The sequence below is a fragment of the Amblyomma mixtum genome, chromosome 8, assembly GCF_055824585.1.
Source record: "Amblyomma mixtum isolate Tamu chromosome 8, ASM5582458v1, whole genome shotgun sequence".
In the NCBI taxonomy this organism is placed as follows: Eukaryota; Metazoa; Arthropoda; class Arachnida; order Ixodida; family Ixodidae; genus Amblyomma; species Amblyomma mixtum.
This window is the reverse complement of record NC_143019.1, coordinates 24,625,183-24,652,933: the sequence shown is the minus strand read 5'-3', so window position 1 is coordinate 24,652,933 and position 27,751 is coordinate 24,625,183. Positions and strand designations below refer to the sequence as shown.

Sequence of the window (27,751 nt, the reverse complement as noted above, 5' to 3'; positions counted from 1 at the left end):
ATCTTTGAATTATCGTCTATCTGCACGTGGCAGCGGTGGTGGCTCAGCTCGAGCCAGTCGGCAGGCCCGTGCAATTTCATTTTCACCGCTCTTTCAGTTACAACAACACGGGTGAGTCGTCGAGTTAGCCAGGGGGGAAGTGGCTGGCGTTTTTCTGTCCTTGTCATAAACCGATTACAACCGTTTAGTTAAGCTCAGCGCTTGTGTCTTGTCCCTTGGTTGTTTTGAACCTTACGTGAATTACGCACTAATCCGAGCTATCACACTTGTTCCTTCTGTTCACGTGTGATGACGGCAGCAGAAACTTACTCCCCTGTTGTTGTTCTTGGTGGCTATTTATTATTAATAAAAATAAAAATGGAAGGAAAAGGCGTTGCTAGCCGCAGTATCTGTCATCGAATCCCGAAGCACCTGAGCTGCAGCTAGCGGGAATGAACAGACAGCGAGAAGGAAAGAAAGGGGGGAGCGATAGAAGAAAGGACTGGGGTAGGGCGGCAATATAAGCTATGTACAAATACACGATATTGAAGTAATCTTCTCCTCTGCCTTGGAACTTCACCCAACGACCACGAGGAGGCGCATCCTCGCCGCCCCTTGGCTGTACATCAGTGACGCCCAATGGTTGTGGAGGAGAACCGCTGCCAAGCAGCCCACCATAGCCACGCTTCGACTCGTTGAGAGCTGTCCGTGATCTGCGACGGTGGGACATCTTCAGCTTTTCGGTATGTGATTGTTTTGTGACAAAACGGCGCACTCCCATAACCGCTCAGTGCACATTACGAGCGCTAGTTTACCTTTTATATATTATTTTTCCAGTGTAGGCGTGGACGTTGGTTAGTTACGATATTATTATTGCTGTTTACGAATGCCACGAAGACGCGAGAAAAAAAGGATACCTGCCGTAATCTACCAAAGTGAAACCGAGAGATTGTGGTAAGTCTCCAGAAATTCAAATCGGTATTTTTTGTCATTAGCTATTGGTATAAATAAGACTTAGACCTTCTTGTTTGTGCACTTATTTTGGCAGCTTTATTTCCTGCCACCTAAAGCCAAAACGTGCGCCGTCTGCATGTTGGTGACGTATGTCACTGCAGGAAGACCGCGCTAAGCACACATTTTTAATATGCGGGCTTTGTTCGTTGGACCCGGTTCAAATTTTTTATCGACTATCCTAGAATCGAGAGCTCAAACAAGCAAATCTAGTTTGCTTTTTTTTTATTCCCTGAACGATAGTTTCATGCGATTCGCTAGTAAGGTGCCGGCTGTGAAAAAAAAAAACGTTTTTTATTTTTTCTGCAGTCGTGCATTTGTTCTTGTTTGTTTTCCAGGAGTTAGCGTTAAATTAACACGCCATTTAACTTGCTAGTAGGTGTTGGGCAAAGCAGCCTGCATTCAGTGGGCGAGTATGTTGTTTCAATTTTGGTGGGAATACAAGCAATGTTCGGGCAGCTGTGTGTTACTTGGGAACCGTTTAATGCTTACTGCGTTTCCCAGAAGACGACACCGCGATTTTTCGGAACTGTGTCAGCAGAGGATGAACTACGGAGATAACATTTGCATGAGATTGCAGAGCTTATCGCTGCGATGTATTATCGCTGGCAATCTGTTCCTGCTTTTTCTTTGGCTATTATCTACAAGGGCGAGATTGCTTCCAAGAGGGTTAAGAGTTTCAGCGTCAGTGTTCGGAAACTGCTTCACCACTGACTAGGGTCATGCGTTTATTTTCTTTCCTGCCATGCCGTGGTCAAGAGTGGTCTTGGCAACCAGGCCTCCTTTATTTTCTGTGCATTTGCCGTCGGAAGACGATTTAGTGGCCCCGATTTTGCAAGAATCGTCTGCTAACTCTGGCGACTTGGCGTAATTGTTCATTCGTTCGAAAAAAAACAAAACAAACATTTGTCGGAAAGAGTTACAACCTTTTACGTTGGTGTTAGGATCACCTAGTTTCTGCGGGCTATTCTAGAGATGTGTTTGTATTAGCGTTAGCCGTGCACACGTCTTGAGTCGTGTCCAGAGAGAAATAGCGTTACTGTCTTTTAAAGGAGCTTGTGGACAGCCTAGATGGTTACGTTTTCAGGAAGCATAACAAAGCACACAACGGACAAACAAAGAAGGGAGGATGGACGCAGGACAGGTCCTTGCATTCTGAAAACGTTACTCTAATTCGACTTCTTGCGCTGGTAATTTTCCGTCGATATAGTTCATCGTAGTCGTATAGCACATTGTGGTTAGAGAATCCACTCCATTACCTGTGTGGTTAATGCAATTGTCTAAACGGAAACATTGTGGTTACAGAATCCAAATAAAGGTCGTTTTTTATTGAGCACTGCTTTGCCTAGCTTGTTTAGAGCCGTGTATGTGCACAGCTGCGCTGTTTGTTTGGCCCGCTAAGCTAATTAGCCCTACAGTCGGTGCTTCAGTGCTACTCAGGAGATGCCGTCTTCTGATAATATGGCAGCCACCTTGTATAACAATGTTTTTTGGCCATTCACAAGGCCTTGGTAGATTTGGGAGCCACAGTAATAAATAAAAAGGAGTCGCCAACAGCGAAGCATGTAGCAGCAACAGAGAACCAGGTCTGTATGCATTGCTAGCTTTATTTTTTAAATTTTAGCTGGTTCATTCAGAAAACTTCCAAAACATATATTTTTTACAGTGCGGCACACAAGCGATTCGCACCAATAGCGAGAGCGAGCCAATTTGCATTAGAAACGACAGCGAGGGTGGGTGGTTTTATCAGGCAACCCATATCAGCGTCGCAAATCCATTTTACTATAATACTGCGAAAGTTTCCGTAACATCTCGCGACAAGGTCAATGCATCATGAGGACACAGGCGTCGTTATGTGTACTGCACCTGCATGCTTTATACTATCTGTAATACCTGCTGCCGTGATGCTGTTGTGCTACATGTGGTGGCTGATACCCAAGACGCAGCATTTTGACTTTTTTTTTGCTGGATTCTTTTTCACCATGCAGCATATCCTGGGCTCTGGAAGCATCTTGACCACACGCACAATGGAAGGCTAAGGCAACCTACAGCAAAGACCACCTGCCCTTCCCAAGCGAAGAGCAGTCCGCGTTGCTGGCGTCTACAGAGCGGGATTCCAGTCTGGAAATCATTGTCGTGGGAGCTCAGTCTTGTCAAAAACACGCGATGGACTTGTCGCGCAAGAGCAAACCAACCGCCGTGAATGACGTCGAAGGCCCCAAGTCCACGACGGCCGCCCGCGTTCCCGAAGGAAGCAACATCAGCGACTTCGCCCCAGAAATGCTGTGCCTGGACTACTTGTTCCCTGAGCACACGGATGAAGAGCCGGGCGCTTCTGGCGCCACTGGTGCAACATGCACCAGCCCGCTGCAAAGCTCTGCGCTGACTTCGCAAATGGATCGCCACCTCTGGGATCCGAGTGGACTGCCCCCGAGCTGCGTCGTCTCAGCCATCGTCAGTCTCCGGTCTCAGCAGCCGGCGTTTCCAGGGATGGAGCCACCACGCGCGGTCGTTCCCCCGTCAACCGCCGGGAGACCGATGACTTCGCAGCCCTTCAACCCTCACTCTCAGGCCCGGGTCTCAATCCCAGTCTCTAAAAACAGGGCAGAAATGCCGTTCCCGACAGTGGGGGTACCCAGCCATCTGTCCTTGACAGAAGATCTACGCTACACAGCTTTCAGGGAGAACTTCATTGCGAAGAGAGGAGAAGAAGAACGGAGGAAAGTTCGAAATGAACGCCAGAATAAGAGACGGACGCCATACCCGAAGCCACCAGAGTAGCCGTCCAGGGCGTCTTCGTTCTCTGAGCATGACGCCATGACATGGCGTCCTCAGAGCGGAACTCCAGCGGTCAAATCCTCGCCGAGGGAGCGCAATGATATTGCGGGCAGGTGATGGACTTAAGGGTTCGCATCGCAATCGCACATTTGTATGCATTTGTTGCATCGTGTAGGAGGGCTACCTGCATTTGTCGCTTCAGCTAAACTAACACATCTGCGCCGCCCTTGTATACATACCTGCTGTGTCGGGTATCTTGACTTCTTGTCTGTGCATCCAGCTACAGATTACATGAGCTATGTCTTAGTGCGTAGCTCTGCGACAACAGACGATGCTTCAGCTTTCATCCGTTGTTTCGTTCCGTCATTTTTCTCTGACTTGCGAATGCGAATAGTGCAAATGCACGGACGTGTTCCGTCCTCGGCGCACAGCGGCTATAGTCCCATGGGGGTGTATAATCAAGTTCTGTCTTTTTGCTGAACTTTTTTTTATTTTTGCTTTTACCCACACTATGCGCGCCCTTTTTTGGGTTCTTCAATGACTTTCTTGAGCGCCTCGTAGCCATGGGCTCCTGTATTTAAGCCCCTTTCGAAAAGGGAATACTATAAGGATACACTTACATTTGGTTTTTAATTTTCGTAGGGTTTTCGATTGAATACTCTTTTTAGACGTATGTTTTAGTTTTTTGTATCCCGACGTGTTTATGGTAATGTGCATGCTTCACGTTTACTTCCAACGATTTTCCTTTTTTGTGCCCATTCGTAATACTTGGAATACTTAAGTTTAGAGAACTTGCACCTCATCATCGACTTGTTCCTGTGCTTTTAAGAAACTTCTGTTCCATTCTTTATGCAGACACATTTTTCTACGAAAAAATGTCAACCACTCTAGTCATCCCATTTTTCTTTTCGCTGAAATCAAGCGCAATCTTTTTTCCTTCCTTCATTTGATTGTCGTGTCAGGTCCACAACATGCGTCGACATGTTTAGTGGCTTACAAAGAAAAAACAGTCTAGAAGCGATATCTGAAACGCTTTCCTTTCTACTGTGACTGAAGCGGTATTGCCTCGAGTAAAAACAGTTAGCACCAGGAGAGAGCTTAATGAGGTCAAGGAGGTAGCGCTCTTGTGGGCTTTTGCCACAGACTACAAGGACCCGGCGTACTTGAAAAGCCGCAAAAGGAACTACGGATCTGCCGCGAAGTCCCGGGCTTCCAAGAATGCCAGGGACGTCGCCATGGCCGATCTGCTCACCGAGTTGGCGATTGAAAACACAAAGCCCAGCTCAGAGCTTAAAAAGGTCATGAACGATAACAAAAGCTCAGGTCAGAGATTAGAGAGGTCAGGGAGCAGGTTGCGCTCTTTCGAACCGCAGCCACATCCAAGCTTATGTAGGCGCTGAGTTCTGGCATTGGCTTTCCATTTTCCTTGCCCCTACCCACTGCAGGACAAGGCAGGGAGGCAATTGAAGGGAATAATTATGCCATACAATCACTCCCACCCCTACCCTTTCTTCCTCAACTCCCTGACTTCCGAGATCGATGTGAAATATACGGCGCGTTGCACTTGCAATAGACGATATGTTACACCGATCTAGAAAGTATTGCCTGTCTTGTAGCACTTGTGTATGCTTGCGTCCTTCAGTATGGCTTGTACTCAATGGTACAGTCATGCATACATTGGAACCTTTCTAATCGGATACCTGCGTGAAGTCTCACGATAGTTCAGGCTAATCACCTTCAAATGGAGTCCAGGAAAGGAGCACACTATGTGTGAAAGAAATAAAAAAGGGAAGACTGGAATCTCTGTAGTTGTCTATTTTTGTTCTTTTTTGTTGAAATCGTACGCATCATCGTTTTCAGTTCCTTAGTACTGACATTGTTTGTTTGTCTTGTCCATGGCTTGCAATAAACAACAGTTCAAATGAAAAAAAAAGAATCGATTTTGTAGCGATAGCTACACTACGCCAGCCGCTTCGCGAGGTCAGCGTGGCTGCGCGCTGTGCGGTGGCCTCACTGCTCCGCCAGCAGCGCTCATGCGCGGAGTGGTGTCATAGCCCGCAGCTGGTGTACGCGCCGCGCGCCTCGCCGTTGCGCCGGTGGCGAAGCAGACGCCGCCCGCCTCGTCAGTTGTGCGCATGCGCGGAGTAACGTCAGAGCACGCTGCTGGTGTGCGCGCCGCTCGCCTACATTACGCTACATTACAGTACACCACACCCTCCACACATTCGACGAAGGGGTTCTGATGTGCCGTGTTACACCGCCGACGCTCGCCATCTCCCTTGTTGACACATGCGCATAGAGTGCCTAATTTCATAGGGGCCGAAAATACGACGTCAACCTCACTATGCCGACCAATCTTCTTGAGGCGATGTGGTGTACTCCATTCCCCTTTCATGCGGCGAGGTTTACGTCGGCCAGTCGGGTCGTTGCCTGAATGAGCGGCTGAAAGGACATCGCTACAGGACATTCGAGACAGGTACAGGCAATCTGGCGCTGCACCGGCGGAAATGCATCATCAAAGACCGAATCACAGGGAAAGAAGAGCAGTGCACTCCGGACTTGACCAGCTGTTCGGTAATCAGCTGGCACTCGGACCAGATAGTGCGGGAGATCAAGGAGGCTGCTGAGATAGCCGGGCTGCAAGATAATTGTGTCAGCGCGCCTTCAATCGCCTTGTCGGATGCGGAGTTGCGCTTCCTGAAGAAGTGACAAGCAAAGATATTCTTTTTCCTTTTGTTGTTTGTAACCAGTATTTAAGCCCATTTTCACCAATTGAACGTCAGCTGGAAATCAGCGCTTGTGTGTCCTCGTTCTTCGTCGTGTGTCCTGCTGTTTTGCGCTGGTATTTATATGTTATGGATCACCAACTAGCCTGTACCCTTACCCTATTGGGTCCCTGGCCACCTTCCGCGGGACATTCGTATCTTACTTGCATCGATCGGTTTACTCGCTGGCCCGAAGCGTTCCCTCTGCCTGACGCCACCAGTGACACCATCGCCAGGACATTCGTCGCCGGTTGGGTCTCCCGGTGCGGGGTTCCCTCAACCATCACCACCGACCGTGACGCCCAGTTTGAATCTTCTCTTTTAAATATCCTTATGAATTTACTTGGCACTTCAAGAATCAGAACTACTGCTTACCATCCCATCGCCATCGGCACGATCGAAAGTTTCCATCGTTCTCTAAAAACATCCCTCAAATTTTTCGAATCCACCGATTCGCCCACAAGTTTTTTTTTCTTCTTCTTGACCTGTCAAACACTTGTGCCACAAAAGTATCTGTATGTCTGCCAATTTGTAAGGGTGCAGGACCTGCGTCAAGCCGTTGCCACGGCTTTTTGTCCTGCCTCCTCCTCTGAAAAAGGAAATAGAAGGCATTGAATTGAATTGAATTGAAAATTGAAGTCCCAACCCTACCGATTACGTGACGCAGCTCCGCCATTTTTGCCGGCGTAATGCCGGCTTTTATTCCCAAACCGAATAGACCAAAGCACCTTCCGAATTCTTACCGACCGATCTGTATTAATTTTCTTTCGGTAAAGTGCTCGAGCGTTTACTATATGGTATGCTGTATTACTTCCTGCGCCAAAATAAACTACTTCATAGAGATTAGTATGGTTTCACGCATGGCCGCAGTTCTGTTCAGGCTCTATATCATTTGCGGGAGTTCTCACAAAGTTATAAACAAAAAAAATTCCCGTGGTTCTCATTTCTCTGGACTTCAGAGGAGCATTTGATAGTGTTTGGCACCCTCTGGTTTTACACTTTTTACGAAAACGTCGTAGCCCTCGAAATCTATATTCCCTTCTGGAGTCTTTCTTTCATAACCACCATTTGACCTATTAATCTCCTTCGTGTACTCTTTCTGTGCCTTCTTCCCTCGGCAGTCCGCAGGGTTCACCACTTTCGCCATTGCTTTGGAACATTTTGCTATATGATCTCCTAAACCTTCCTGTCCCCTCACCTATCCACATTCAGGCATATGCAGATGACACCATTATACTCATCCCTGGCAAAACTGGCCGCGAGTTGTCAACACTGGGCTCAACCGTTTTAACTTTAATCCAAAACTGGTGTACCACATCCCGCGTTCAGTTAAACCCCAAAAAAGTGTCCTTATGTTTTGTTTTTTAATGGAGTCCCGGCGTTACACAAGCGTAAGCCGACTATTCGATTAGACACAGTCTCAAGTGTGAACTTAGTATTAAGTTATTAGGTGTTGTCTTTGACTCTCACTTAAGCTTTATTCCCCATGTCAATTATTTGCATACAAAAGTTCTTGCATCCATCACCAAGCTTCTTAATTGGTTTCATTTCCATTTTCGTGTTTCTCCTTCTCATATGCGCCAAATTTATCATCAGGTTATTCTTCCTACAATTACCTATGCCACCCCAGCTTGGTGCTTTCATTGCCCCCTTTCTCGGCTAAGAGATCGATCGTTTTTATCGCTTCAACGAATTCGCCTTCTGGCTCTTACTGGTGCCTATAATACTACGCGAACCGCTGCTCTTCATGTTCTTGCAAACGTTCTTCCTTTGCCTATTTATCTAGACCAGTTATGCGCAGAGTTTATGCTTTTCACATTATGTCAATCTGTAGTTTACGTCAATACCTTTTACGACCCCTCACAAATTCAACCTTTATTTTATCCCTGGTCCGACTATCGCTCATTGAAATTCAAATTTTCTTTTGTTCAACTTGGATCTCAAAAAGCTGTATTCTTCTCTTGTTAACGTGCCCTGCATATTTGCACTGATGGACTGATGGGTCTTTCACTCCTCGCTCAGCTGGTGCCGCATTTGTTGTTCTTAGCTCAACACAAAATATTGTATACGTTCATCGTCTCTCTTCAAACCACACTCTAGCGCCTATGCCGCTGAGCTTGTAGCCTTTTATTCTGCTGTTGTTTATGCTAATCGCAACCCTCCCTCTACGCCTGTTGCTTTTTACACTGATTCTCTATCTCTGCCTTCGGCCCTGTCTTCAGTTACTTTTAACAATCCGACTATTATTGCCATTAAGAAAGATCTCTATCGTTTGTCTTGTCGGAGAGTGGTCGCAGAATGGTCGGAAAAACGTCGTATTTGTGTCAAATTAGATGGAGAAGTGCGTAATTAAGCGTAATTAACACTTAAGATCCCCGGAAGATGTACAATTTTGGTATCGGTACAGCCACGGGAACGGTGTGACGTCACATCCCCCGGAAGTCGTCACGGCATAGTGTCCTCGGCTTTCGCCTCTCAACACTTTAGTTGCCAAAGTGTCCTCGCAATTTTTAAGACAATCAAAGACGCATATAATTTAGAGAGTGAGAACTTACTCTGGTACGGCTACACTGTCCAGGAAAGCTGTTTCTCCAACAGACATTGAGAAACAGAATGTTAAACTTGCTTTGCGGGTGTTCAGTGATTGCGTACCGAACGCACTTTGGGTGATTGGAGCCGAGCACAAGCTCAAACACCACGAAGAAACCGCCGGTTTCAAGTTGTCAACGTCAATACTCTTTTGGTTTGGTTTGGTTTATGGGGTTTAACGTCCCAAAGCGACTAAGGCTATGAGAGACGCCGTAGTGGAGGGCTCCGGAAATTTCGACCACCTGGGGTTCTTTAACGTGCACTGACATCGCACAGTACACGGGCCTCTAGAATTTCTCCTCCAAAGAAATTCTAGCCGCCGCGGCCGGGATCGAACCCGCGTCTTTTGGGTCAGCAGCCGAGCACCATAACCGCTGAGCCACCGCGGCGGCGTCAATACTCTTTTCAAAGGACTGAGACTAAGGGACGAATATCAAAAACCCTTCTCCGTTCGACTGGAAGCTTGCCTTTTTGAGCGATTTCTTGGACTGGTTGGAGGGATGGACGGAAAGGCGGGCGGATGCCTGTAAGTTGTCTGATGAAACTCATGGCGCTCTGATCCAGACGACTCAAGCATTTATTGAAATTGCAAGATACTGCTTTGAGGAGCTCAAGATGTCCTTTGTGCTTCTTGGGAAGTTCCAGACCAACCTTCTAGAAGATCGCTTTAGATGTTACCGGTGACTGGATGGTTTGCAATATCATTTGTCCATAAGGCAAATCTATGAATGTGAGAACAAGTTGCGACTACAGAGCACACTTCCAAAAATGAGCGCGGTACCTGCGATTAACAACGAGGGAGATCAAAATTGGGAAGGGCCGCAAACAGAAGCAGCCGTTTTGTTGGTGCGTTTTGTTTGTGCAAAGACTACTTGAGCCTATAAATTTGCAAATTTATAATATCCGTCTAGCGCTAAGCAGTGGGTCCTCTGTTTGCATTGTTTTCGACGACATTTTCCCCCAAGATGCAAAACTTTTACCACCTCGTATTCTAAATGGACTGTCAGAAGATCATTTAAGGAGCCTACCCACAAACATTACAATAGCAACCGACGCCTCGCAATGCAACGAAAAGGCAGGTGTCGGAAAATTCTGTCCACGTTTACACTGGTCCTTTTCACTACGCCTTCCAGATTTCACCCCTGTTTTTCAAGCGTAGTTTTTGGCAGTAGTACTTGCTTTAAACAATCTATTTCCGCAGTGGCAGTCATTGTCGATTATTTATCTTTGTGTTCGTCCCTCGCTTCGCATGTTGACTCTACCACTTTTAAGCACATTCTTATCCCTGCTTCCTGCGCATTGAACGTTGCTCGTTTAATATGGGTCATAGCAGTGTGACCGTGAATGAGATCGCTGATAGCCTCGCGAAGGCTTATCCTCCTATCTTCCCGGCTACAGCGTATGTCACAGCAACTAGGTTTCGGCGACGTGCGTTACTAAGCGCGCAAGACGCAGCCCTTTTAACATCGGCGGAATATCAACATCTGAGATATTGCTGGAGCAGAAAAGTTTGACGACCTCGGCAGCTTGAAGTATCTCTGACGAGGTTGCGCTGTCTTATCCCTCCTCTAAATTTATATATCTACACAGGTCTGGATTGGCGCTATCTCCCCTCTGTGCATTTTGGCGTGAGCCTGAATCTCTCGATCATTTTTGGCTCCATTGTCGCCGTTTCACCTCTGTGCGAAGAAGACTGCTGGAGTTGCGTGCAAATATGCTACGGATCACTAACAGTTCAGGCCGTGTAAATCACGAATCACGGCGTATCGTGACACTGCGCGAGCTGGCGTTGAACGACCGCAAACATGGCGCGTTTGCCGCGACGACGCTCGCGCCGTCTGGTAGCGCGCCCTCAATGAATACCTCCTATTCCCTTTCAGTCCCTGCCCTACATGAAGGAGAATCTACCGGTGTTGCTCTCCTGCGGGCTTTTTTTTTTTGCCTTTAATATGTACAGGTGAATAGCAACCTCCGTATCCCATTTCTCGTCAATCCTCCAGTGTGAGTATGTGCCATCTTTTGAAAGGCTAACAGCAACAACAACAACAAAGAGGGAGAGGGAAAGCCATTTAATGAATAAAAACAACTGGCTCCCTGGGTCAGTGGACATCTCAATCGCGCTTTCGGGTGCGTGGCTGTGACGTGCACCTGCAAAAACAAAGAAACTGCGCTTTCGCACAATATTTCGTGCTTAGCAATGCTAAACCACCAGCAATTTTTTTTCTTCACCAACACTGTTGAAGAAGCACACGAGAGGTAATTCTTCATTTGCAACTCTAAAAATAAAATTGTACTCGTGCTCTTACTGTTCACCGTGCATCAAAACCAACAATAGCCCGCGAAAGGTTTAGAAGATTTCGAAAAGCATTGCTGTATTAACGCCACCATTATCGCTCATATTTCAGAGGCATAAATGAAGCAAAAGAAGACCTTTGTGAGTCTTGTGGTGAAATTATAGTGAAATTGAGTCCATATATCACTTTTTCTTCTTCTCCCGGCGTTTCGCTGCTGTCCGTAGAATTCACTTGGAAATCCCCCTCGCTAGACTAGGGCTTCCTCTAACTATTCCGATTCTCCTCTCGTTCGGGGCAAGCGCCAAATGATATGCCCTGAAACCGGTGCGCGAACATATCCACGACTATGTAATTACATCAGGTAGATTCCTCTGCTAGAATGAGAATTCACTGCTTTTTTCTTTTCGTATTTTATTGTACAAATTCTAGTCAAAGTCGCAAAATTGTCCAAATATTCCACCCCTTGTACATGACTACGTTTGTATCCACTACGCACCCAGGCCAATCCCCCGCCGCGGGTATGTGCCATTAAGCATGAGGACATCATCATCATCACCACCAACCCTCAGAAGAAGCCCGTACCGCGTGCAGCAGGGACCAGCGAAGCCCATTCCGAACCCTCGTATAAACGCAAGCACGCCCTAACCAGTGCCGGTGCCGCAATGAAGCTGGAAGCAGTGGTCGGAGGTTCCCAGCAGGCGCTGGTCGAGTCCTCGGAGCGGAACCAGTGCCCCAGCCGTCCGACCCTGCACCGCCTGGGCAGCCACAAACGCACCGTGATTGTCTTCTGCGTGGCGGCGGCGGTGCTGGCATTTCAGGTGAGTTCACCTGCACTGAGGATTGTCTTGGTGTGGGAAGAAAGAACCACGGGGAATTACGGCCATGCAGCCTACGCGAGCCAAGCTCTCCTTGGCTCGCGTAGGCTGCTTGAAAGGGGATAGTCACCTGCCTGCATTTTCGCGCCGCTGCCTGCATTGTCACGCTAGCAGGGTCACGACCCAGTGGGCAATAAGCTCCCTGGAATGTCCTGTGGACGTTTTGGATATCCATGAGACGTCCGAGGGAGTTTCGATTACCATTAGGGAGGATTGGCGGACGCTATTTGCTGGAAAGGGGTCCTTTGACGGGGAAAAACCGTTTCATTCTTGTATTGTATCCGACTAGAGCGACCGCATATCAGAACCACGAGAGTGAAATAGCTAAGATGAGGTGGAGTGTATTTGCGAGGTACTCTGAGATATTGAATAGCAAATTTCCAGTACCCTCAAGGAGAAATTGCTTCCAGTAGCCACTACAGTCGGATACAACTCAAGAACGAAGTGGCTTTTCCCCATCAAAGGACCTCCTTCCAGCCAATGGCGTCGGCCGATTATTAAGCACCTGCTAGCGTGGCAATGCAGGGAGCGGAGCGACAGCGCCGAGAAGGGGTCTATCCCCGACCACAGAAGTGAGTGATCCTCCCTCCCCTTTCATCTACCACTCCCAGTTTTGTCACACTATCAGGGTCACGAGAATCGGTGGATGCCATTAGCTGGAAGGGGGTTCTTTGATGGTGAAAAGCCGCTGCGTATACAGTTCAACGCGTAGCACGTACAGGTGGAACTTAAATTCGCACGCTTGTTTCGCTGATGCTTCTGTGTGAGAGCTATTTGACTCCGGTCTCTATTTTTTTACGCAGGTGGCGTTGGTCCTGGCGTTATTCCGTCCGACCAAGATGACCCCGGACGAGGTGATTTCTTTCAAGAGCCTCCTTGAAGTGAGTACAAAAAAAAAATGTTAAAACGCTTTGCTCTCTGAGCGTTGGTCCCAAATGCGACAACTTGCCTATTTCACCGCCAATCTGACGGTGCTCAGCAGTTTTCAAACAATATAGCTGCTATGCTTCGTTTAGAGGCTCTGGCCCCGTCCATTGTTAAACTTAATCGGCTAAATGATCGATTAGCTACCTGTGCAGAGTTGCAAGCGCAATGCAAAGACAACAATTAGCTTAACTACGCCTATTATGTGACATGGTAGCTCTTCACTGCACGTCATCGATGTTCTGCAACGTAAGCCGTATCGGGTACCGAAAGTTTCAGTCGGTTTGAGGAGGCAGAGCAGTTTGCTGCCATTTTTATTCAGGAGAGATCTTCTGTTCAAGTGGAGGCATTGCCTACTACGGCTAGCATGCACTCGCACGATATTTGTGCAGCCGGATCACAAGTCACCGTTTCCGGTATTAACAGTAATCCATTTAAAAGGAGAATCCCCCGCGCTCACAGTCGTCCAGGCTGGTCCGTCATCTAGCACTGACCGGGCAACATGCAGCTACAAATATATAGCTCATGCTTGTGTCTTCAAGCGATCATGTATCAAACATGGTTCTCCGGGTTTGCGGCTTCATTGGCGTCGGTAACTGAGCATCCTGCAATATCACGGCATCATGTGACTACCCTTTTCATTGTCTCTCAGCCGATCGGCGTTCAATTTTTCCCCATAAGGTCACGTGGCTCGCTCTTGTGACCAATAACAGCCCAAACTCTTGTTGTTTGGAGAACTGGCAGCCTTTTGCTGTCGCTTCCACTGTTACTTGTGTTTTTACTTTAGATGAGCGGGCTGCACAGCTCAGGTGGTATCAGGGTCAAGTTGGCTCACTTTTAGGGCACAGAAGTGGTAAACAGCACCACCCTTTGGTCATGGTCTCTGACAGCGACAGTCGAACTCTCTTAATCGATCTCTTATTGGTTGGTTAGTTGGGCCCTAAGGAAGGCTTGGTAAAGAATTAACGCAATTTATCCTGGCCATGTATGCTGCACAAACGTGTATGTATGTATGTATGGTTTCGTTTGGTTTATTGGGGTTTAACGTCCCAAAGCGACTCAGGCTATGAGGGACGCCGTAGTGAAGGGCTCCGGAAATTCCGACCACCTGGGGTTCTTTAACGTGCACTGACATCGCACAGTGTATGTATGTATGTATGTATGTATGTATGTATGTATGTATGTATGTATGTATGTATGTATGTATGTATGTATGTATGTATGTATGTATGTATGTATGTATGTATGTATGTATGTATGTATGTATGTATGTATGTATGTATGTGTATGTATGTATGTATGTATGTATGTATGTATGTATGTATGTATGTATGTATGTATGTATGGACTCAGACGGGCACCCCTGTGGTGATCACGTCTGAAATTGAGACAAATATATTTCTTCTGACAAGTAACGAAAAATGACAGGATTAAGTGTGGGACACCTGATAATTCTCACACGGGAAGTTCTATAATGCGCAGTGAGTAAATTGTGATTCAGCTCGATGGGAATTGACAGCTTTCAGTTAACACTGAAATCAATTAGAACAAACTAAATGCTTAGAGGTTCGCGAATGGTCATGGCTATCACAAGGACTATACTGAGAACAGCCTCACACTCGCAAGAAGCTGAGAAAACAAGGTGCAAAGACTTAAGTAGAACAGAAAACTGGGCGAGTTGGTGAAGGTTCAACATTATGTACAGCGCGAAAAACTAAGACAAGGGAAGAAACACGCAAACACACAGCGCTTGTTTGTTTGCGTGTTTCTTCCCTTGTCTTAGTTTTTCGCGCTGTACATAATAGTGCAAAGACCCGAAATAACAATGCAAATGATTTTGTTTTGATTAAAAATCTTCAAATTACGTTAACTTGTTCAATTAATTTTATTCGGCTGTCCGAATGACAGTTATTCCCAGACTGTCATATGTAAATAAGCAAATGCCGCTTTGGTTTGGTTTATGGGGGTTTAACGTCCCAAAGCGACTGAGGCTAAGAGGGGCGCCGTAGTGGAGGGCTCCGGAAATTTCGACTATATGGGGTTCTTCAACGTGCACTGGCATCGCAAAGCACACGGTCGCCTCCATCGAAATTCGACTACCGCGGCCAGGATCGAACCCGCGTCTTTTAAGGCGAAAGCCTTTAATGCCTCACTGTTGTCGACAGAAGGTTGTCTGCAGAGGTGTCACGCTTTTCTAGACAGACCAGAAAAAAAAAATCTTTTTGCACGAAAAATCTTTTTCCTCAGCCTAGCGTACTAATGGGCTACGCTACTTCCTGCCAACGCATATGTAGTTCTCCTTGCCTAAGACGCTGGACAGTGTTTGCAGAAAGGCGTCGAATCAGACGGATGCCTCCCAAACGCCCTCCAGTGTCTCCAGCATTTAAGATTCACAAACGGTTGTGTACTTAACATCTTAACCTTACATCAGTGACACAAGCAGCAACACCGCGCTAAAGGCTGTCGCCTCACCGCACTTTAGGTCAACAAAGTGCCCCCCTGAATTTTGGGGAGTTCAGCAGCCAGGCGCCATATACACAGAACCACCGCGGCGGTTCCCAAATGCCGCTTTCAGTCTGCGTCGTGTACAAGCGTTTTTCTTTACGATGACCGAGAACGAAATGTGTTCCGCAAGCGCTGCAGCGACAGATTAAGAACAGAAGATAGATGGCTTCGGTAGCGAAAAAATGAATGCTACCGAAACTTAGTACGCATCGTCGCCCATAGGCGCTCCGCAATCGCTCTCGGTGGATTGTGCGAACTTGAGGTGTTTGAATAACTTTTTCCTACGAACCTCCAATCAATAATAGGCCTGACTATTCAGTATGCGAGTTCAGGCTTATTGGTACATTCGTGTTTTTACCGCATGATGATAATGATAATCATTTGATGCCGCTGCGTCTAGTGCCATCTGTGGGATCACAAGCTGACTAGTTAATGATAATTGTGGCCTCCGAGATAATCACGAGCTCGTGGGGGTGATCTCGGAGGCCACGTGATAACTGAAATTCGCCCTATTGCAGCGATGCCTCTGGATAGACCTCGAAAACTTCGATATCATATCCGATCTGCGTATAGCGCTCCGTGATACCTCGGTCCAATCCATGCACGATAACCAATTAATAAAGGAAGCTTGTAGTGTAATGTTCGTCGCTCGATACGTAGACGTCATGGTGCCTTGGTGGCCCTCATTCTGACTGCATTCGATCGGTTCTGCGCAGGATGTCGATTCACTGACCGGCTCAAGCGGCGATATAGACTAAATGGCCCCCTGCAGTGAAGCCCTCGAAGAGAAGCCGGCACGTGCTTATACAATTCTGCGTAGAATGGATTTCGCTCGCCATATTCGATCGCTTCGCTTGTGCAATGAAAAAGTATATCCAGCGCTGAACCTTGTTCTGGGCAAAAACAAAAGAAAAAAACGTTATGCATGAATTTATCGTGAACACATGAGTGCGTATCTGAAACTTCAATGCCGTGTCTGTCTGCATACCATCCTTGAAAGAAAAAAAAAGGTGTTGCCTGTCGTGGGCGTCGGGTTCTGCCTTTCTCTTTCAAGCAAGGCGGGAATCCTGTATGGCGTCGCATGTGGGTGGTAGAGTGGCAACTGCGCATGTGCAGGAAATCTCTGTGCTTGCGTCTTGGTTCTGTGCACACTGACCGGTCCCAACATATATATTGCCTGTTGGTCTGTAGCTTTCAGACCGTTCTTCTTAGAGGAGAAGGCATTGCAAGTAAATGCTTACCCGTGGGCTGCTGAAACAATGAGAAAACAAGGATTTGTGGCCGGAAAACGGTGCACAGCACTTAAAACCGAGTGAGCCAGCTATCTCAACGTACTGGAGCTCAGAATAAAGCGCTTATAGAGCTGCCAGAATCTTGCGTCTTCGTATGTCTTCCAGTTTGTGCGACATTCGGTTGCCCAACAGTGAATCCACCCCTCTGTCCACATCTACGACCTTCCAAATATGTTCCTGGCCGCACTTCCACCTTAATCCGTGTTCCGTTATCATTTTCTGGAACGCTTAAACGTGTGGTCGCGTTCAGTCGCCGCCCCCTACACCCAAATTTCACAGCGCACCCACAAACATTCGTCAACTCCGCACCTAGACGCCTTCCAAGCAAGAAAAACAAAGTAAAATATTTGACAGGACTCTGCATCTTTCAGTTAGTAGCGTCACAGCGAACCACAGTGCAGCGAACGCGGAATATAGGGCTGTACTGGTTGAATTTCGCGGGCTAACTTACGTAGACCAAGAACGCTAAAGAACGCGAGCTTGTTGCGCCATCTAGCGGGAAAACAAAAAACTGCATGCGAAAACAATATAGTCTTTTGGCTTGAGAGAAGCATTAAGTTAAAGAATGTCGGTCAAAAAGTACTGTCCGGGCGAGACGCACATTTTTTGACCTTCCAGTCCTGTTCAGTGAAGGTCACGCTCTGATGTGTGATGCAGTTTGTGTCTGGGGTGATGGCGCCACCAGTTCCGGCGTGGTCTAGTGGCTAGGATACCTGGCTTTCACCCAGGAGGCCCGGGTTCGATTCCCGGCGTCGGAAGAGTTTCTTTACGGTCTCATGGTGTAATGGTTAGCACTCTGGACTCTGAATCCAGCGATCCGAGTTCAAATCTCGGTGAGACCTTGGGCACGCTTTTTTTTTTTGCTTTGCTTAGGTAAGGTTATGAGTTGCGGCTCCCTTTGATCCCGATGTGACGGCTCCGTCAGTTCCGGCGTGGTCTAGTGGCTAGGATACCTGGCTTTCACCCAGGAGGCCCGGGTTCGATTCCCGGCGTCGGAAGAGTTTCTTTACGGTCTCATGGTGTAATGGTTAGCACTCTGGACTCTGAATCCAGCGATCCGAGTTCAAATCTCGGTGAGACCTTAGAAACGTTTTTTTTTTCTTCCTTCATTGAAACTACATTGTGCAAGTTTTTCTTCCTTCATTGAAACTACATTGTGCAAGTAGACCTTTTGCAAAATTCTGGTGGAGCGAAAACTTTCTCGTCATGACGTATTGTTAAGAAGTGCAGCTCTGCCAAGCCACCCCGGGTTCTCAAGCTGATGGCTTTTTCGTGCTTACCTTATGCATAGAAATATCTAGGGCGGAAAACAAGCTTCTCTATTTAGCCTTCCTGGACATAAACTGTGCGTACGACAATCTAAAGAAGGAATTCTGTGTGGAAATATACCAAGATAGTAAAGTTGAAATTGCACGGAATGGGTTAAGAAGTAGGACAACTGTCAAGGTACTCACAGGATTAAAGCAGGGTTGTCCTCTATCACCGCTGCTGTTCATGATTTACATGACAAATATGGAAATCTAGGCTAGCTAAAAGAATGTAATCTAGGTTATGATCTATCGAGCAGTATAGGCGGAACGGCCATGGAGCAGCGGTTCCCCGGTTTAATATATGCGTACGATATGTATTGTACGGTTAGCTAACAGCCAAGATTTATAGACTCTGGTTAATTCTTGTGGGGACGAAGGAGACGCTGTAGGCTTCACCTTCAGCGCAACTAAGTTCAGCGCAACGCCTGAGGAAATTGCGTGTAAGGTGCATAAATACTTGTACAGAAGGAGCGCTGACTGGCAGAAAAGGACTAGGAAACTAACTAGTTAGTATGCAGGAAGAAGTAGGACGGATAAATGGTGAGCTTTAAACAACAGGTTAAAAAGTGCAGAAGGTAAAAACTAGATTAATTCAAGGGAAATGTAGCACTGTAGAACTGAATAGAAACTGGAAAAGGCAAATCAGGACGAAACTCAGGAGAGAACGCCTACTTTTTGAAGCTAGGGTTGATTAGGGTGTATTTAGAAAGCGTAGCTGCAAAAAGAAATTTATCCAAGAAAATGGCATATGTGCCGAGTGTGGTAAATTTGTAGGAACGATCGAAAATCTTGCGCTAGAATGAGAAAGTATCCATCCGGATGTCGATGTAGGCCCAGTCACTCTCTCTGAGTGCCATAACGAAGGTCATAAGAATTAATCTGCGGTGGAAGTTAGCAAAAAGCGACTGGACGATACATGGCTCAGAAGCTGACGTAAGAATGGAAGTTCAGGATTGAACATTGTAATTAAACAAAAACAGCGAATTTTATGCATATAGCAAATACCATTAAATTTGACAGATTTCTTAGGGGAAAGCCGAGCAAGGTGGCAACTACCGCCATCCCGTTTCACAGGGTACACTGCTATACCTTTCATCCGTCCGTCCGTCCGTCCGTCCGTCCATCCATCCATCCATCGATCCATCCATCCATCCATCCATCCATCCATCCATCCATCCATCCATCCATCCATCCATCCATCCATCGATCCATCCATCCATCCATCCATCCATCCATCCATCCATCCATCCATCCATCCATCCATCCATCCATCCATCCATCCATCCATCCATCCATCCATCCATCCATCCATCCATCCATCCACCCGGGGCTTGCGATACAAGCCTCCATTGCCATACTTAACTTGGTAAAAGTGCTCTAAACGTTTGCATATAGTAAAAATACGCATATACCGAAAGAAATTCAAGGTCGTGACGAAGTTTCCATATTAACATCTCTGTTTTTTTTTTTTTTTCATTGCAATTGAGACAAAGAAATGGTTACAGAAAGGAAGGCTGGTTTTTGAAGGCCAGTAGATGCCATTTCTCCTTTAAAAATTGCTTCGTGCTAGCGAACGCCAGCATTTTCGCCTGTGGCAGTTCACCTGCCTGCGACACTGGCGCTGTCGGTGTTAGCGAGGTGCAGGGAGCACTGATGCTCATTTCTGAAGGCTTGCAAGAGTAGTTTTGGCGAATTTGTGGAATGCGACAGTGACACACCCGCGTACTGAACGAAATCATATGTTGGAATTTGTAGCAAATGCTTATGGTTCCACAAGGCATCGCTGCTGCATGGGCTAGTCTGCAATGATGACCAAGGTACAGAGAACACCGACGAAAGCTGTGGTTGCCCCGTCGCTTGACGTCAGCAGGTTCGCATTTGTGTATAGGCAGAATAAACGGTCTAATTAAGCAAGATATTACTCGCTTGAAAGAATTGCGTGTTCAAAATCAAAATCCAAATCAAGTCCCTGTGCTTCAAAACAATGTCATGGATGTGACGGCAGAAAAAGATTTACATGGGACATAGCGAACTTACCGGCACGGTGTAGTTTGCTATTTATTTATCGGAAGTATTTTCCACAGACAACCCCCCCCCCCCCCTCCCTGCTTCTTTAACCTTTTCTTAACCGAAAATTCCTGAATCCCCCCCCCCCCCCCCCCCCCCCCGCCCGCCCGCTCGCATTGCTGTTCTGACATTTGCTTGTTAATTTTCTAGTTCGCTTTCTCCATTTTGGGTCGATATTCCTCATATACAAGTAACTGAAAACTTTCTTAGCCCACTGTTTTTCCCTCAACTCAATCGCTGCTGAAATTCTCTCTCTCGCGACTAGCGGGCCGCCGCGGTGGCTGAGTGGCTATGGTGCTCGGCTGCTGGCCCAAAAGACGCGGGTTCGATCCCGGCCGCGCCGGCTAGAATTTCTTTGGAGGAGAAATTCTAGAGGCCCGTGTGCTGTGCGATGTCAGTGCACGTTAAAGAACCCCAGGTGGTCGAAATTTCCGGAGCCCTTCACTACGGCGTCTCTCATAGCCTTAGTCGCTTTGGGACGTTAAACCCCCCAAAACCAAACCAATCTCTCGCGACTAGCTTCTCTGCTCGCAAATGATGCCTATCCCATGTCACCTTGTACCCCCTGATTTGGTGTATTGCCAAAGCAAGTCTATACGACCCCCGCTGCTAATACTAACTAGTGGTATCCCTAATTAGTGCAATCACTAATTAATTTGCGATGCCCTCTATCGGATGCGCCACGAACCACAGCCGAACCTTTAGCTGCGTGTTATCAGCAGAGTCAGCTCGCCTGTTTCACACCATATTGACAACTTGCAACTGCAACCCTGTTTAAGAGCTATGGCTGTAACTGAATTATTTTCGCGGTTGCACAAAGCGGAAGCACCAGGACGCGGACGACGACTCTGAGAGCGTGGATAGCGTGGACGACCCCGATCTCGGAGGTGACCCATCGACTGCCGGCAGCGCCTCCTCCGGCCGACAGCTGTGGTGCGTCTTCGAACCCGGTCGCGGGGACTACTCGCTGCGAGACGTGCCGGCGTCGCTGTGCACCGTGGTGCTCTACTGCTGCGTCCACCTGACGGCGCGCGGGGTACTCCACCGGCGAGCCGAGGACGGAGGCCCCGACGGGGTGGACGCGTTCGCGTCCCTGCGACGCCGCCACCTGAGCCTGCCGCTGTACGCGCTCTTGGGCGACGGCGTCCAGACCACGGCGGTCTTCTGCAGCCAGGTGGGTGGGTCTTCGTGTTGTGTCCCGTTTATTGAAGCTATGGCTGTATGTTTTAGTCCCTGTGGTCCAGGGCGAGGCAGTCGTATGTTCGTTACTTTTCGTCAAAGGAGGATATATGCGATCAGCTTTATTTGAGACCAGAACTGTAACGTCTCGTGGAAACGAGCACTTGCACCGCTGGAGCCCGTTGTAAGTATTGTAGGTCCGTGTGAAAGCAGCACCCCAAAAGGAACGGACCGAGTGTGAGAAATTCGGAGAGGGATTGGCAGTGTTACGTGTACAGGCCAAATCGCCCTCTACCAGAGTATAGTTAATTACTGTCCAGAGCACTCGTGTGGTGATGAGGAAATTAAGCAAAAATTCTAAAACAGGTATATTGACTTTCACTGATAATAATTGTGCTCGAGAGGCATACGAGCCGCACAGGAACAAGCGCCTTGGCCAACAGCAGAGCAGCATGTGAACTTGTTTAACTTCATTTGCTCCGCAGCACAACGCTCGAGCGTTCTAGACAGGTGTGATAGGGTCTGTATACAGAATATGTCCTGAATCGATCTACCCTCTGTCTGGACAGCTAGCTAGGGTAGTGATCCGCATCACGCCGTCAGAGTTGCGGAGGATTATAGTCTGTGTGGTCTCAGAATAATGTGGACACACCGCTGCAAGTTGGTCCAGTTATTTTCCTCAATAAAGGTTGATATATGGGGGTGAATAAGAGCTGCTACCTAACGGCATAGAAGTTTAGATTGAATAGGGACGTCACAAGGATGTTTTTGGAATATAGGGTACACGACGAAGGACAACAGTTCATGCTATCGCTCGATATACCCTAAACATGTAAACGCACCATGGGGTATGTACTGAAACCTCAAACACCCTTGCGACGTCCCTATTCAGTCTAAACGTCTATGCCGTCTGGTAGCAGCTCTTAACAAGCGAGGTGGCGAGGGAAATTTTCATTCCTATTGAGCGACCGGTTTTGCTGACAGCATAAATCGGGTTTATACCGATCGCGCTCGCCTCGCCCCCGGGTTTTGCGTCGGAAAGAGCTGGAGCCGTTATGTATGGCGGACTTCGCTCTCTCTTGACGCCGAACACTATTTATGTGGATGTTCCATTACAGTGATGCATTACGAAATGCAGTGCAACTGCCTCGTCGCTTTCTGTTGCATCTATGCAAAACGATGTGGCGCAGGTGCGCGGCTCCACCCCGAACGAACTGAGCTCTGTGGCCGGCAAGTGGCTACACTCGAAGCAGCTCGACGGGCTGCTCTTCTTCTACCGGTCGCACCGCACATCCACGGCCACGGACGCCGAGTTCTTCGAGCATATGGGGCGCATGCGTGACGACCTCGGTCGGATGGGCCTGTTCGTGTCGGCCGTGGTCTCCTTTTACAAGGAGCAGCCCTACGGCCCGCTGTCCCCCAGCAGGTCTGTCCATCACCCCTTCCTTTTTCTACTCTGCCATAGGTTCCGTTGTGCAGCGATAAGCGAGGCTAAAAGCTGGGCCCCAAATTGGTAGAGTAGCCGGGACACCACAGGGCTCCTGTATATGTGAGCATGGATGTTCTTGATACCGACACACCCATGTAGTTACGTTGTATAGGTGCAGAACTTACACACTAGTCGGACACGGGCACAGGACAGACGCAACACGGGACCTTCTACTAGAAGGAAGAAGGCTTCTAGACATAGATATCTTCTGTCTTACATACTGTATATGTCTCTGCTATTAGCCATGCTGTCCAGACTGTACTAATAAGACACGACGTGTTTTGTACTATAAAGTTTATCTACTAAGATCACGCACTGAGACACGCGCCCTCGGCAGGAACAATAGAGGGCCCTGCTAAGATATACCTGCGCAAGCCCTCCAAAGGGCACCTACATTGCAGTTACCTTTTATCTCTCACTCACTGCAAACTTTTGACAGTAGAGAGATCATGCTGGCAGCCTGCAACGGAAGATTAAACACTCAAATGAAAAGGTACGCGAACAAGCACCATTTGTATGGACACTGTCTTCAATTTGGTGTAGGTTTCCCCACTAGTCGAGATATCGCTACGCTTCCGGACCCTGTGGTGGTGCCAGTGGCATTGGTAATGACGATTATTATGGCGGAGGCATCAGAGTTTAAAAGTAAAGTGTGGGAGGCAGTCGTTAGAAAATGGGACGGAAAGGATTAGTACAGTCACGCAGGGTGAACACCCGAACCACGCCGTGAGGACGTTAAGAGAGAGGAGTGGAGAAGCCCTGCTCGACGAAGAGTAAGGTATAAGGTTTATTCACAGTGATTCCCGGCGTGGCCGCGGGGGGGGGGGGGGGGGGGGGGGGGGGGAGCAGCGTGCTGTCGCTAGTGCAGGACATCGTGGTTCTGGGCACGCACGACTTGACGCCTGCCCCGGAACGAGCGGCCGCCTGTCCGATGCCGTTCGACCTGGGCGGCACGACGCGAGCGCCGAGCATGTCGCGGCTGCTGGCCGACCTCCGGGAGACGATGCCCGGCTTCGAGCGGTCAATGGCACCCCGGCTGCTCTTCAGCGTCACCTTCGAGGCGGCGAGCTACTTCCTCAACAGCTCGGGCTCTTTCCACGTGGGTCCCTCTCTCGCAATAAAGCTATGCTACAGAGGAGAGCACATGACAAAGCTGATTTTGACCAGTTCAAAAGCCAGCTTTTGTCATGAGCGCTCATATGTCTCTACAACCAATTTCCTGCGAGTAAATTTAAAAAATCGCTTCCCTGGGTGTCACTATAACTGGCGCCATCTGTCGGCCGCCGATAACAGCGCGTAACTGACTTGATGAGATTAACTGGTCACTGACCGTTAACGAGTGAATCTCAACAAGCCATGATTCCTGACCAGACGGCATGCCGTCGAACCCTCGACTTCAGCGCGTAACTGAATGCAGAGCAGCACGGCCTGACCAATCACGTGCGGCGATCGCTCGACCGGTCTGCTGCGCCCCCTGCAACCGCTCGAAAGGCCTAACAACGGCGGTGATTTGCGACACATGAGACGTAATTGAGACTGTCTCTTTTTTTCCCCGACTGCTCCTGTACAAACCAGTGGAACCAGTGGCACCACAAGATGTTCAAACTGGAGCTATGAGTAGCGGAACATCCATGCAAATGTATGCAGGTAAATTTAATAGAAGCAACAAATAACTTTTAATGCATGGATGTTTCGGGCCACATCGTATACACTGCCTTTAATGATGATCCATTCTTGAAACAACGCAAACAACTCAAGGACGCATGAACAGACGTACACAAGTTGAGTTTTATTGAAGATCGAGTTTTATTGTGAGTATTCAGTTTTATTAACGAGCAGTTTTATTTGCTTCTTTCAAGTAGTTCTTGCGTTCTTTCACCTTAATTTTTTCTTCCTTTGTGCACCTCCACGAGAGAGCATCATCTGTGGTTATGTGGCCAAGAGGTAGACCTTAGAGCAGGGACCCTTTCGCATGAGCTGGAAAAACAATTTTCAGCTCTATGCAAGCAGCAATGTACTTATTTTTCAGTGATATCCAATGTCGATACCAATTTCGGTGAGTACATATGATATGAGTAAAATACGAGACGACCAAAAAGGCATTCTTGTTCAACTTGCGTGATGGCGTGAAGTTTTTGAAAAGAACTACTGCCCCCAAAAAAGGGATGCTTCTGAAGCGTTTAGATCAAATGGTTATCAGTAAATGCCGAACAGTTTTTGGCTCCAGTGGATGGTTATTTAGAACCGGCGGTATAAAAGAGATGTTTATCTTTTTTTAGAATCGCTCTAAAAAAAAGTTGACACTAGGCTCGGCGCAATAAAAGCTCAGTTGGAAGCCCAACGCTATCGGAGCTATAGTTCTTCATATATCGCTTTGGCTCCGACAGCCAAACTTTTTTGATACACTCCCTTCCCCTCTTTCTCCTTTTTCTTGTCACTTCATTCCAGTACGCTGCGGAACGGCTGCTAGAAAAAAAAAACACGAAAGAATGACGTTTGGCTAAGGTTGCCTGTAAAATGTTCAATGCATATAATAAATCCTTGCAAATATGGTCCGAAATTGGCTAAAATGGACTGGGAGCAACGTCAGCGGCATCCCATTTCAACAGCCCTGCCTCATATGAATTGCACCTGTGTGCCATTGCTAACAGCGTCCTAACAAGACTCTTCAGGTGAGGGAAAAGGGTACAGTGACGTCAGAAGGTAAAATTTAGGGTCAATATCTGCTTCAACAACAATGTCGGCCGCAACGAAACGTCGTTGTAGGGTTGGTTTGGTTTGGGGTTTAACGTCCCAAAGCGACTCAGGCTATCAGAGATGCCATAGTGAAGGGCTCTGGAAATTTCGACTACCTGGGGATCAGTAACGTTCACTGACATCGCACAGTACACGGGCGTCTAGAATTTCGCCTCCATCGATCGATATTCGGCCGTCGCGGCCGGGATCAAACCCGCGTCTTTCGGGTCAGCAGCCGAGTGCCGTAACCACTAAGCCACCGCGGAAGGGCACTCTTTGTAGGAATGCGATACATGTCAGTAATGCTTCTAGCCGTTTCGTTCTCTGCCCAACGATTCATACGCGGCATTTTTTTGCGGGTGTTGAAATAAGGGTGTGAAGGATTCAAGTTACGGATAAGTGAATCTAGCAAACGTTGACAATTTTTTTTGTTGGCGCAATGGATTTAAAAACAAATCCATTAGAAATTGCGATAAAAAAATTTGCTGTGGTTGTACCCAGCAGAACCTAGTAAGACGAGCGAAACCTCTGTTAAGGTAAGCACACGAAGGTAAGCACACGCCTAGAGATATAAAATTTCATGAAATTTTGAATGGCATGAAAAAAACCGTTTTTTTTTCAGGGTTTTTTTCATGAAAAATTGGAAATTTTGCAAAACGTGACGAAAAAAAGATTTATTTGCAACAGCACGACGATCAATAATAATGCTCCGAAGTTCAGTCGAATATGTAGTTATAGATGTCATATTGTGAAACAAACTTCTTTTTCTATTGCACCGAGAAGATAAATAATGATTTGCACTTCAGGCGAATGTGGAAATCTAAATATCATATTTGTGGAACGAACTTCTTGTTCTATTGCACCGAGAAAGGGAACATGAAAACTAATCTATAAGTCACTCCATATCGGACTAAGAGTCACTGTCACTGGATGCGGTACTACGCGCAGCAGCATGGATTGAAGCTGTGTCTACAGCTAGGTTCGACTGCACATACACAAGCTTTCGAGCGCGTTCCCCTGAAAGCTTGTTGCGGATCCTTGTATTGACGTTTCCGAAACGGGACCAGTTTAGTTCGCAGCTGGCGGATGATGGTGGTATCTGCAGCAGTCGGCAAGCCGGACGAGTTAGCGGCTGGTTGGTACAAAGGCCTTGCCACCAGGTAGATGGGGCCACGTGCTTCGCTGCAGACCCCTGTACTGGACCAAATTCCTGCGGATGTCCTGTACTCTGCTGCGTTGGAAATCAAGAAGCTAGGCTTGTATTTTGCTAAAACCGCTTAAGTGCACAGCAGCCTATGTTATTTATCCCCTGTGTGTAGCGCTGTAGAATTTGCAGCCATTTTGTTCAAACTATTAGTGTGTTTTTAAGTCAAGCCTGGATCTTATATGTGACCTGGCCTTCAACCCGCGTACTCGCAGCACCTATATTAACTCTATGCGCAGCACGATCGTTTTAAAAGCACTACCTGGCACCGGCGATGACGACTGCTCTCCAGTCTATTAACGATGCATGCTGTAATGTTTTTCAAAGCAAAAACGAAAGCCTAAATTTAAAGCAAGCAACCATCAAGCAACCATAAAACCTTCAAATTGCATTTTGAAATTGAAAATTGAAATTTTCGATGTTTCTTTCTATTTTCCCTCGTCTGAAAAAAACGAAAAAAACTGTTTTTTTTTTTTCAAAATTGCAGTGTTTTTTTCAGGCCTTCACATCTCTACACACGCCACAAGCTTTAATAAAGCGAAACGGCACGTCGTGCTATTTCAGGCAATTGCGAGAGTTACCTCGACTCCGCATAAGCAGCTGTGTCGAGGCGTGGCGAGTCACGTGGCAGGACGTCAGAGCCAAGCCTCCGCTCCTCCCAGTTTGAAGGTCAAATTTCATACCCACATGACCTTGGGCTTTGTACGGGAGAAGTAGATACATGACACAGAGAAATAACGAGGGCTTAGCAATT

General features: G+C 47.5%; 1 protein-coding gene and 4 non-coding genes across 5 annotated transcripts in view; all 5 read left to right on the top strand.

Annotated features, from left to right (window-relative positions):
• The first annotated feature begins 12,078 nt into the window (after window positions 1-12,078).
• LOC149331733 (uncharacterized) overlaps window positions 12,079-27,751 on the top strand; it is a 33,143-nt gene continuing 17,470 nt past the window's right edge. Inside the window, exons 1-5 of the mRNA XM_089557404.1 lie at window positions 12,079-12,234; window positions 13,095-13,172; window positions 21,210-21,563; window positions 22,759-22,994; window positions 23,907-24,156. Coding sequence (XP_089413530.1) covers window positions 12,079-12,234; window positions 13,095-13,172; window positions 21,210-21,563; window positions 22,759-22,994; window positions 23,907-24,156 — 1,074 coding nt within the window. The remainder of the gene's footprint in view (window positions 12,235-13,094; window positions 13,173-21,209; window positions 21,564-22,758; window positions 22,995-23,906; window positions 24,157-27,751) is intronic.
• TRNAE-UUC (transfer RNA glutamic acid (anticodon UUC)) lies at window positions 17,699-17,770 on the top strand. The gene has a single exon. It is a non-coding gene; the product is annotated as a tRNA-Glu (tRNA).
• Window positions 17,783-17,854, top strand: TRNAQ-CUG (transfer RNA glutamine (anticodon CUG)). Its single transcript has one exon. It is a non-coding gene; the product is annotated as a tRNA-Gln (tRNA).
• On the top strand, window positions 17,939-18,010 carry TRNAE-UUC (transfer RNA glutamic acid (anticodon UUC)). The gene has a single exon. It is a non-coding gene; the product is annotated as a tRNA-Glu (tRNA).
• TRNAQ-CUG (transfer RNA glutamine (anticodon CUG)) lies at window positions 18,023-18,094 on the top strand. The gene has a single exon. It is a non-coding gene; the product is annotated as a tRNA-Gln (tRNA).